The 12,548-nt window shown below is 43.3% G+C and overlaps 1 protein-coding gene across 2 annotated transcripts in view; it reads left to right on the top strand.

Moving 5' to 3' along the window:
* The window catches only part of TOP3B (DNA topoisomerase III beta), a 142,864-nt gene extending 131,600 nt beyond the window's left edge, over nucleotides 1–11,264 (top strand). For both annotated transcript variants that reach the window (XM_073559125.1, XM_073559124.1), the window contains exon 18: nucleotides 10,750–11,264. In XM_073559125.1, the coding sequence (XP_073415226.1) occupies nucleotides 10,750–11,219 (470 nt within the window). In that variant the 3' untranslated portion in view covers nucleotides 11,220–11,264. The remainder of the gene's footprint in view (nucleotides 1–10,749) is intronic.
* The last annotated feature ends 1,284 nt before the right edge of the window (nucleotides 11,265–12,548 follow it).

The raw sequence follows: 12,548 nt of genomic DNA, 5'->3' as shown, positions 1-12,548 counted from the left end.
GGAGGAATGGGGGATTTGATAATTACCGTCTCTCATCTGCTGCTGGACTCCCCTCCCGTTGTTCAGCATGCTGCTCCATTTGGGGTGGTGCTGATGGTGCTGCTGCTGCAGATGTGTGCTGCCTTCTCCTGCTCCTGGTTCTTGGCTTGGGTGGCATGTTGGGTGTGGCTGAGGGTCCCATTGTCTTTTATATATGTCCTGTGGGCAGAGCTACTGAGCATGCTCAGACCAAAGAAACCGGATCCGGCGCATTGCGGCGCTCATAGGCTTTCATTGTATGAAAAAGCCGGACACGCGCGTATCCGGCGTGTCCGGCTTTTTCGACGGATACAAAAAACGTTACAGTCTCCGTTTTTTCCAGACGCCGGATCGCGTCACATTGCCGGATCCGGCGAAAATCGGATGAAACGCATGGCCATCCGGCTCGATCCGGCTCTAATGCAAGTCAATGGGGGGGAAACCGGATCCGGCATTGCATTTCGACGGATCCGGTTTTAGTCAAAAGCGCCGGATCGCGCCTGAAGCCGAAAACCTGATGTGTGAAAGAGGCCTAAGAGAAGACTCAATGCCTGTGCAATGGTGATGACTTAACATAAACAGAATTGTATCATTTGAAGGGATGGTCCAGATAAAAGTAAATTGTTAGCAAGTGTGCATGAATTTTTAAATTATGCAAGCTACTAGCGTAGCTTACAGTTTTGTGCAAAATAATACCAGTTTAACATCACTAATGTGTTTACTATTTTTGGCAGAAAAGATCATACAACTCGGGAAAAAATTCATGACTAGTTATAGCCGAGTAATGGGTAACCAACAAAATCAAGTCATGACATGCACGGTGCTAATTGGGTATAATTGACTTATTTAATGAAAAGGGGGTATTCTAATTAACCCCTTAACGACCGCCGATACGGCGGTAGCGCTGAGACATAAATTGATAGCACCCCCCAGGGTTGGAATTTCCCCGGGGTCTTGGCTATCGGGGGGAGCTGAGACCCTAGAGAACATGATTTGGGTTGGTTTTTACCAACCCCAGTGATGTGGTCGCCGTTATTAACAGAATAAAAGCGACCGCAAAAAAAAAAAGTTTGATTTCCTATTTAATTTCTCTTTCCTCTGATGTGATCGCACATCAGAGGAGACAGAAATTGAATCTCCAGATCCCCTCCGGTACCTGCAAACCCCCGTGAAGTTCCCCGGGCCGCCGGCGTCTTCCGGGCAGAAAATAGTGGGCGCATGCGCAGTGCGCCCGCCTAGATCTGCTGGCCGTCACCTGGCAACAATAGGAAATTTTTCCTATTGGTTTATTTTGATCACTATGATAGACCCTAGTAAATGAAACCCCCCTTTATCACCCCCTTAGTTAGGTAAAAATAAAAAAAAAAGTATTTCCATTTTTCCATTAGGGTTAGAGTTGGGCTAAAGTTAGGGTTGGGCTAAAGTTGGGGTTAGGGTTGGACTAAAGTTAGAGTCAGGCTAAAGATAGGGATGGGTTAGGCTTGTGGTTATGGTTGGGATTAAGGTTAGTGTTGGAATTAGGGTTATGGGTGTGTTAGGATTAGGTTTGCGGTTAGGGTTGGGATTAGGGTTAAGGGTGTGTTGGGGTTATAGTTGGAGTTAGAATTGGGGGGTTCCACTGTTTAGGTACATCAGGGGTTCTCCAAAGTGACATGGCACCATCATTGATTTCAGCAAATTTTGCGTTCAAAAAGTCAAATGGTGCTCCCTCCCTTCTGAGCCCTGCCATGCACCCAAATAGTGGCTTTGCTCCATATACGGGGCATCGGCGTACTCAGGAGATATTGCACAACAAATTTTATGGTCCATTTTCTCCTGATACCCTTGTGAAAATAAAAAAAAATTGGCTCCAAAGTAAATTTTTTGTGAAAAAAAGTTAAATGTTCATTTTTTCCTTCCACATTGCTTTAGTTCTCGTGAAGCACCTGAAGGGTTAATACACTTCTTGAATGTGGTTTGCGCACCTTGAGTGGTGCAGTTTTTAGAATGGTGTCACTTTTAGGGTATTTTCTGTTATATTGACCCCCCAAACTCACTTCAAATGTGAGGTGGTCCCTAAAAAAAAATGGTTTTGTAAATTTTGTTGGAAAAATGAGAAATCGCTGGTCAACTTTTAACCCTTATAACGTCCTAACAAAATGTTTCCAAAATTGTGCTGATGTAAAGTTGACATGTGGGAAATGCTATTTATTAACTATTTTGTTCGATTTGACTCTCTGATTTAAAGGGAAGATGCCGAGTTTTTTCATAATTTAATGTAAAAAAGAAAATAGTATAAAAAGATATTGTCCCCTAAGCTTGACTCAGTGGTGTGTATGTTTTTTGTTTTTTTTTTACTGTATTAATGCAGCCACTGGGGGCTGTCATCTTACCTTTCTGGCTGCTGAACGACACTTTCCATGCTCATTTACGGCAGTCCCTGGGCATAAGACATAACAGTCGGCTCCCGACCCTAGCTCTTTCATTGCAGCTGCATCAGGAGTGAACTGGGCACGCCTCTGTGGGCAGCTCAATTCACAGCTGTAGGTGTGGCCAGGCACCATCTTATTAGAGCCCAGTGCTTTCCTTTTAGCTCCATTTACACTCTATTGCAAGCCCTGGATGCTGTACTGTTTCAACATAACGGCTCAGATGTTCACTCTGCACATACCAGCTGCAGGAGAGGGATACAGGACGAGCTGCTGGAGACCGAGCTGCTCTTTCCAAAACACCCGACCAGCTGCTGCCCCTGCACTTGCAAAATATAGGAGGAGCTGCTCCCTGCTGTTTCAAAACACTTGGCAATCTGCTGAACATCTAATCCTCTCCTGTGTGATACTGACTGCTGAGCCGTGTATCTAATCCTATCCTGTGTGATACTGACTGCTGAGCCGTGTATCTAATTCTCTCCTGTGTGATACTGACTGCTGAGCCGTGTATCTAATCCTATCCTGTGTGATACTGTCTGCTGATCCGTGCATCTAATCCTATCCCGTGTGATACTGTCTGCTGAGCCGTGTATCTAATCCTATCCTGTGTGATAGTCTGCTGATCCGTATATCTAATCCTATCCCGTGTGATACTGACTGCTGAGCTGTGTATCTAATCCTATCCCGTGTGATACTGCTCTCCTGAAGTACTCTGTGCTGCTGTCACCCTGCTGGTTTTATGTGTGATCTACATGGTCGTATTGTGTGTGAACTATATGGCGGTATTATGTGAGAACACTATGGCAGTATTATCTGCTAAAAGGGGACCCATTCTAGGGTGGTTCTGGCTGAACACCTGCACACGGGTCAGGGGTAATAGTTAGGTGCAGTCAGGGGAGGGCTGGGGAGGCAGCTGAAGAGAGGGGTCTCATTTTTATTGTTACTGTATGGCTACATTTCCCCCAGCCTGCTTCCCAGCGTCACCCCGGACTGCGCCTGTCGCCTCGCTTTCACACATCGCCAGGACAGGATCTGAGGAGGGGAATGGGGTCTTGCATGCAAAGTCTGGATCAGAACAGGCCATCAATCAGCAGAAATGTTTCTTGGACTTCTGTGGTGCTGTCACCCTGCTCCTCCCCCATATATTTCTCTCTGTGCCCCCCATAGACCAGCACACTGCTCTCCTGAAATACTCTGTGCTGCTGTCACCCTACTCCCAGAATCCTTGCTGCCTGCCATCCTCGGTGACCGAAGACCCCATTCCTCTTCGCAGATCCTGTCCTGGCGATGTGTGAAAGCGAGGCGAAAGGGGCCTGATGTATGGTGGAAGGAGCAGGGTGACAGCAGCAGAGAGTATTTCAGGAGAGCAGTGTGCAGGCCTATAGGGGGGCACCCTGTTCGGTGCCAGGGATTGTACATAGAGCGCTGTGTTTTATACACATGGATGGACCGTCTTCTTGTCTGCTCCACAGAAATCCAGGAAACATTTCTGTTGATTGATGACCTTTTCTGATCCAGACTTTACATGCAAAGACAGTCAGTAACTTTGCAGGCCCCATCAAAATGACTGCTCACTGTGTTCCTAGATGTCATCCTCTCTTTTCCCTTAGCAAACACCCAGAAGTGGAGGAGAGGAGTGACACCACACCCATGTCAGCAGATTCCACCCATAATTACTGCAGGGCAGTAATGTGAGCTAGTTGTACACTAGGTTTTTGTGCCAAATTTCAGTAGCTGCTCCCCTTAGTGTTAACAAGTGGAAATGCCAAACTTTTTAAAATTATTTTTCATATTTTGCAAAATTAAAAACAAATGATAATATTTTTTAAGAAAATGTAAACATTAATTCTTTACATTTTTTCAATTGCTGAAAAAAAATTTTTGGATGGCACCTTCCCTTTAACCCCTTTCCTACATTAGATGTACTATTCAGTCCATGTGACCTGGGACCTAAGTCCCAAGGACGGACTAGTACGTCTAATGCGATCAGCTGCGCTCACGGGGGGAGCGCAGCTGATCGCGGCCGGGTGTCAGCTGATTATCACAGCTGACACCCAGCACAATGTGTCAGAGGCGGTCACGAATCGCCCCCGACACGTTAACCCCTGGCACACTGCGATCAAACATGATCGCAGTGTATCGGGGGTTAAAGGAAGCATTGGCAGGGAGGGGGCTCCCTCCGTGCTTCCCTGCGACCCCCACAGCAGCGCAATGTGCAGCGCCGCTGCGGGGGTCGCCTTCCCTGCAGGTCCCCGGATCCAATATGGCGACGGGGACCTTCGGGGGCCTGCAGGGAGCTGGCTTCCTCACTGCCCGCAGAGCGCAGGCATGAGGAAGCCTGCAGCAGTGCCTGTGACAGATCGCTGATCTGTCACAGCGATCTGTGATGTGACAGATCAGCGATCTGTCACAGACAGTGATGTCCCCCATGGGACATTATAATAAAGTTAAAAAAAAAATAAGTGTAAAAATAATTTTTTAAAAATTGCTAAATAAACTAAAAAAAAAAAAAATATTCCCTAATAAATTCATTTTTGGAAATAAAAGAAACCCAAAACAATAAAAGTACACATATTTAGTATCGCCGCGTCCATAATGACTCGCCCTATAAAACTGTCCCATTAGTTAACCCCTTTAGCGAACCCCTTAAAAAATAAAAAACGAAGCAAAAAATAATGAATTATTATCATACCGCCGAACAAAACGTGCAATAACACGCGATCAAAAAGACGCATATAAATAGCCATGGTACCGCTGAAAACGTCATCTTGTCCTGCAAAAAACGAGCCGCCACACAGCGTCATCAGCGAAAAAATAAAAAAGTTATAGCTCGCAGAATAAAGCGATGCAAAAATAATTATTTTTTATATAAAATTGTTTTCATTGCATAAAACCGCCAAAACATAAAAAAATGACATAAATGAGGTATCGCTGTAACCGTACTGACCCGAAGAATAAAACCGCTTTATCAATTTTACCACACGCGGAACGGTGTAAACGCACACCCCAAAAGAAATTCATGAAATGCTGGTTTTTGTTCATTCTGCGTCCCAAAAATCCAAATAAAAAGCGATCAAAAAATGTCACGTGCCCGAAAATGGTACCAATAAAAACGTCAACTCGTCCCGCAAAAAATAAGACCTCACATGACTCGGTGGGTCAAAATACGGAAAAATTATAGCTCTCAAAATGTGGTGATGCATAAACTATTTTTACAATAAAAAGCGTCTTTTAGCGTATGACAGCTGCCATAAATAAAAACCCGCCATATATAGTAAATCAAACCCCCCGTTATCAACCCCTTAGTTAGGGAAAAATAATAAAAGAAAAAAATTTATTTATTTCCATTTTCCCATTAGGATTAGGGCTAGGGTCAGGGTTAGGGTTGGAGTTAGAATTGGGGGGTTTCCACTGTTTTGGCACATCAGGGGCTTTCCAAACACGGCATGGCGTCCAATCTTAATTCCAGCCAAAAAAGTTAAATGGCGCTGCTTCCCTTCCGAGCTCTGCCATGTGCCCAAATAGTGGTTTACCCCCATATATCGGGTATCAGCGTATTCAGGACAAATTGCACAATAACTTTTGGGGTCCTGTTACTCTTGGGAAAATAAAAATTGGGAGTGAAAAGATCATTTTTGTGGAAAAAAATATGATTTTTTTAATTGTACAGCTGTACGTTATCAACTTCTGTGAAGCCCTTGGGGTTTCAAAGTGCTCACTACATATCTAGAAAAGTTCCTTGGGGGGTCTAGTTTCCAAAATGGGGTCACTTGTGGGGGGTTTCCACTGTTTAGGCACATCAGGGGCTCTCCAAACGTGGCATGGCCTCCAATCTGAATTCCAGCCAATTTTGCAGTGAAAAAGTCAAACGGCGCTCCTTCCCTTCCGAGCTCTGCCATGCGCCGAAACAGTGGTTCCCCCCACATATCAGGTATCGGCGTACTCAGGAGAAATTGGACTGCAAAAGTTATTGTGCAATTTGTCCTGATACCCTTGGTAGAATAAAAAAATTGAACCTGAAGTAATTTTTTTTGTGAAAAAAAGTTAAATGTTCATTTTTTTTAAACATTCACAAAATTCCTGTGAAGCACCTGAAGGGTTAATAAACTTCTTGAATGTGGTTTTGAGCACCTTGAGGGGTGCAGTTTTTAGAATGGTGTCACTTTTGGGTATTTTCTATCATATAGACCCCTCAAAGTGACTTCAAATGTGATGTGGTCTGTAAAAATAAAATGGTGTTGTAAAAATATTAAGTTTTTTGAGTGCCATATGTCTATGATTTAAGGGCATAAAAATTCAAAGTTGGAAAATTGCGAAATTTTCAAAATTTTCGCCAAATTTCCATTTTTTTCACAAATAAACGCAAGTTATATGAATGAAATTTTACCACTAACATGATGTACAATATGTCACAAGAAAACAATGTCAGAATCACTGGGATCCATGGAAGCATTCCAGAGTTATTACCTCATAAAGGGACAGTGGTCAGAATTGTAAAAATTGGCCCGGTCATGAACGTGCAAACCACCCTTGGGAGTAAAGGGGTTAAGGGCACAAAAATTAAAAGTTTGAAAACTGCAGAATTTTCAAAATGTTTCGCAAATTTCTGTTTTTTTCATAAATAATTGCAAGTTATATCGAAGAAATTTTACAACTAACATGAAGAACAATATGTCACGAAAAAAAAAATCTCAGAATCGGTGGGATCTGTTGAAGTGTTCTAGAGCTATAACCTCATAAAGTGACACTGGTCAGAATTGTAAAAATTGGCTTGGCCATTAAATACCAAATTGGCTCTGTCACTAAGAGGTTAACAGCAGTGCGGAGTTCAATTAGTGAGGTCAATTATGGACATTATTTAAAGAGGGAAGACAGCAAATATTCCTGCTGGTGTTGGCAGGTTTAGGGTATGTTCACACTGGGTGTTTTTGCTGCACTTTTTTATGCTAATTTTCGCTGCTTTTTACAGTACCAGCAAAGCCTATGAGATTTCAGAAATCTCATGCACACACATTGTTTTTTTGTCATCAGAATTTTGTGCTTTGCAGCCTTTTTTTTTGCATAGAGCATGTCACGTCTTTCAGCGTTTTTGCAGCATTTTTCACCCTTTGACTCGAATGGATGGTGAAAAAACGCTGCAAATACATAGGTTGACTTTTCTACACCGTATTTGCTGCAGAAAAGTCAAGGACAGCAGGATGTGACCTCACAGTCAACTCCGCTACATCTAGATGGCAGGTTGCATGATGTGTCCATTCAGCCTGTCATCCAGCAGAATGGGGGTCCCGACAATACAGTGTTTGACACGCTGTCATGTGCAGCGCAGCAAACAGCTCTTCTGATCGGCGGTGAAACCATTCCCGCCAGTCAGAGAGACGCGGTTACCACTCTGTCAAAACACAGCGTGAGTGCTCAGCTGTGATCGGAGGTATAAAGATTACCTCCGGTCACTGGTGTCAGGTGATGGGACTACTGCTCCCATCATCCGACACCTGCTGTCGCTAATAACAGTGAAAGCAGGAGCGGATGATGGGAGTATTCATCAGCCTCTCCTGTGCTGTAAGTAAATAATTAAAAAAAAAAAAACCTGCATGGGTTCCCCCCTATTTTTGATAACCTGCCAGGCAAAACTCACAGCTGGGGGCTGCAGCCCTCAGCTATTAGCATTAGAAAGGTTGGTTATCAAGAATAGAGGGGTCCCCACTCTGTTTTTTTATTAATTATTTAAATAAATAATTTAAAAAAAGTTGGCATTTTTGACAACCAGCCTTGCTAAAACAGACAGTTGGGGTCTGGTATTCTCAGGCTGGTAAGGGGCGACGGATATTGGCAGCCCACAGCCGCCCAGAAAAGGCACATCTATGGCCGGGGTCAAACTTGCGAGAAACTTGGATGAGTCTCGCAAGTCACTACCCGGCACTTGGATCGGAGCGTTCAGCTTCATGATTTCTATGCAGCTGAATGCTCCGATCCGAGTATCGGCGGCAGTTCCGGGTATTGACGTGCGAGACTCGTTTGAGTTTCTTGCAAGTCTGACCCCAGCCTATTAGTGAAATTCTCCCGGTGAACTCGCCTCTGCACAGTACAATTTTCTCATGGTGCTAGCGGGGATCTCACCGAGGTCACAGCAGTTCAGCCCGGCTGGGAACGCAGCCTCAGTAACGTCAAGGCTAGTCACTGAGGCTGGGCTCGCAGCAGCTCATTCACCAGTGGTTCTCAGCCTGAACGGTCGCATCTTGGCACCATCCAGGTTGAAAACTATTTCTCCCCAGACATTGATTACGGCATGGTTCACAACAATGGACAGGTGAAGGATATTGTTGTTGTTTTTTTATTTTTGGCATATTACAGGAGAACGAGGACTTCGGTGGAGTTAGTCGAAGTTGTAAGTATGGTTTAATAAAGATTATTAAAGGAGTCTGTCATTTTTTCAATTAAAGGACTTTATTCTGGGTGTCTGTGTTATTATACAATGTGACTATGGGGTTAATAATGGAGGCGTCTTATTGACGCCTCTCCATTACTAACCTCAGGGCTTGATGTCACCTGACAATACAAAGGTGACATCAACCCCCCCAACTATCACCCCACTTGCCACTGCTATAGGGCAAGTGGGAAGAGCAAGGCTAAGTGCCAGAATTGGCACATCTTATAGATGCCACTTTTCTGGGGCTGCTGAGAGCTGATATTTTTAGCTTGGGGGGAGCCAGTTTCCATGGCCCCTTCCTAGGCTATTACTATCAGCCCGCAGCTGTCTGCATAGCCTTTGCTGGTTATTAATTATAGGGGTACCCTACATCATTTTTTTAGCGTCCCCCATTTTAATATCCAGTAAAGGCTAAGTATACAGTTGTGAGCTGATATTAATAGCCTGGGAAGCTCCGTGGGTATTACTCCCTTTCCAGGTTATAAACGTCGGACCCCAGCCATCGGCTTTCCTTCTGCTGGTTACAAAAATTGCGCGGGAGCCCACGACCTTTTTTTCAGAAAAATAAACTTTTATTAATTAAATACATGTACACACTGTACTAATTGTATTTGTCACTTACATACTGTATGTATATCTACCTATTCTATGTGTATTTATTTATGCATTCCATCTCTTCTATCCTGTCGGCTCCTGCTATGATTTTATAATAGACGGCAGAAGAATTGCCGGCTTTTCTTCTATCTATGTAATATATATATGTGTGTGTGTGTGTCACTGACATCTATGTATCTAAGTATTCTATGTGTATATATCTATTCTATCCTATTCTAAAATGTCAGTGTGATTTTACTGTAAGCGACATATGATTTGCCGGCTTTTGAAAGGATCTAGAGGTATGGTTCTGTAGGAAGTAGGTTTTTTTTTTCCTCTGGGGGCACTCAACTTTATTAGCATGCACAAAGAATCACAAGTTAGACCCAAAAACGGATGAAAAAAACGCACCAAAAACGCACAAAACGTGTTTATGCCGTTAGCTTCTTTCCTGCCAAGAAATCAGGTTTTGCTGCAGAAAAAAACACAGCAAAAACGCCCAGTGTGAACTTACCTTTAGTAAGTAAAATTAATTGTTCCTGACATTGTAACGAAGGAGAAAGAACTTTGATCAACAAGTTGATTCAAGAGGGGAAAACATATAAAGAAGTGCACAAAATAATTGGCTGCTAACCTTAAAATATTTTCAATGCTCTAAAATGTGAACCAGAACCCTAAACACATAGTAAGAAAAGAAATCCTACCATCCGCATAAATCATAGAAGCACAAGAATGGCAAAGAAGCATCCAATAATCAGCTCTAGGGAGATTAAAGAAGATCTTCAGTTACCAGTGATTCCTGTAATCAGAAGACGCCTATGTAAAGCCCGTGCTTGTCAGACAATCCCCGCATGTTTTATGGCTGTCTAAAAGCTGCAAAACGTGGGGATGCGAACATCTCACTAGAGCATCCCTGTTACTTAGTGCATACCCGAGCACCCTCGGCGTAAGAGCACTTGCGCTCATCACTAGTTTTGGCACATCATCTCCAGGGTTAATATCTGACACAGACCAATGTATCTTGCGTTTGCATGCCACTGTGTGTGTGAAAAGGGCCGGCTAACAGTTAATTCGATAGCTAACTCTATACGTATAGAAATGGAATGGGGGCTGGCTAAGCTATAGAAATATGCAGCTAGCCAGTCTCTTTATATTGACGTGTTTGTGGTTTTTTCCATGCATTTCCTTGGCATTACTGTTCACTACTGTAAATCTATAAAATGTGTTTGTCATAGTTTTTTGGGTATTCTAAAGATTTTTAACTTTAATACTTATGTATATTTCTTATTCCTCTCTCTACAGGGATGGGGTGCAATGAGTGCACTCATCCAACCTGCCAGCACTCCCTGAGCATGCTTGGAATTGCCCAGTGTGTGGAATGTGAGAATGGAGTCATGGTCTTAGACTCCACCTCTGGTCCTAAATGGAAGATGTCCTGTAATAAGTGTAACGTCATTGTGCACTTCTTTGAAAACGCTCACAGGGTGCGAGTCGCTGCAGAAACCTGTGACGTGTGCGATGCAGCTCTTGTGCTTGTTGACTTTAATAAAGCAAAAAGTCCCCTTCCTGGAGACCAAACTCAGCATACGGGCTGTGTATTTTGTGACAATGTCTTCCAAGATCTTGTAGAGCTCAAACACGCCACTATGAGACATCCCATGCACAGGGGTGGACAAGGAAGGAAACAAGGAAGAGGAAGGGGCAGAGGTCGGAGAGGTAATCCCAAAAAGCCAAAAGACAAAATGGCTGCCTTAGCAGCTTACTTTGTGTAACATGTTTTTTAGCATGTTCAATAAAACCTTGTTCTAAAAAACTTTTTCAATGTGTAAAAGAAATGCTTATAAGTCTGTTTTTATGCCAAGTTCTTATATTAGTTTGCTGTTACATGTTTGGGAAATGCATACCTGTTGAGATATATTCCCACGTGAAAGTTTGCGGTTCTGTTTTGCAGAAATATTTTCAACTAAGAATCATTTCTATTCTTCTGAATGAGATTGTTTTGGGAGAGAATCAGAAGTATCTACAAACTTCACACATTAGAATACCACTCTTAGGCCGGGATCACACATGTGAGAAACTCGGACGAGTCTCGCATCTTAATGCTCGTCATTGCCGCCAGCACTTGGGAGCGGAGGGTGCGGCTAAATGTATTTCTATGCAGCCGCACGCTCCTTTCCCGAGTGCCGGCGACAGTGCCGGGTATTAAGATGCGAGATTCGTCCGAGTTTCTCACATGTGTGATCCCGGCCTTAGGCCACATTCACACGTTCAGTATTTGGTCAGTATTTTACCTCAGTATTTGTAAGCCAAAACCAGGAGTGGGTGATAAAATCCGGAAGTGGTGACGTGCTTCTATTATACTTTTCCTTTGATGGTTCCACTCCTGGTTTTAGCTTACAAATACTGATGTAAAATACTGAACGTGTGAATATGGCCTTAAGCTAGGGCTACTGGGGTTCATTGTCCATTCAACGTGCTACATGCTCAAAATTCGCAGTATATTAATGATCAATCGGAACATAATAAAAGTGAATGTGGTCATGTTGAAACTCATAAGTTGCTGCAAATCTGACATGCAAGTCACAAGAAATCCAGCAAGTTTGCGTCTAAAACACGTTTGGATAGATTTACTACAGTAATGCTATCTAATATATACACAGTATAAATGTAGACCAAAGCGCAAACCAAACCAAAACAGAGACCTAAGTGCAGTGATCATTATTGTTGGTGCATTTGCTTCTTTCAACCCTACCCAATGTGACATACATGTACTGTATGTCACATTTCAGGTAACTGGTTTACAGAGCATGCCAGGCTGTTAACACCAGAGTTTGCTCTGATAGTTGATATGTAAGTACTTTAAGGATCATATATGATGAAAAATACCCTGACATCAGTAAAGTGAGTTAATTGGCTGTGAACTTGCAGGACCTGTCTGATGGCACCTCCAGCAGGAGAACTTTCTCACGCTTACGGTGCCCTCAGACAGGGAATAGAAGTTCATAGGGAGACACTGAACACACTGTGCTCAGTGTCCCTGCTGGATGGCAGGCTGTATGGTTGCATCATGCAGCCTGCCATCTAGATGTAGCATAGCTAGA

This window comes from Dendrobates tinctorius, unplaced genomic scaffold, assembly GCF_039654945.1.
Source record: "Dendrobates tinctorius isolate UK_male_01 unplaced genomic scaffold, ASM3965494v1 ptg000265l, whole genome shotgun sequence".
NCBI lineage: Eukaryota > Metazoa > Chordata > Amphibia > Anura > Dendrobatidae > Dendrobates > Dendrobates tinctorius.
Note: the sequence above shows the minus strand (reverse complement) of the source record. Positions and strands in the feature narration are given on the sequence as shown.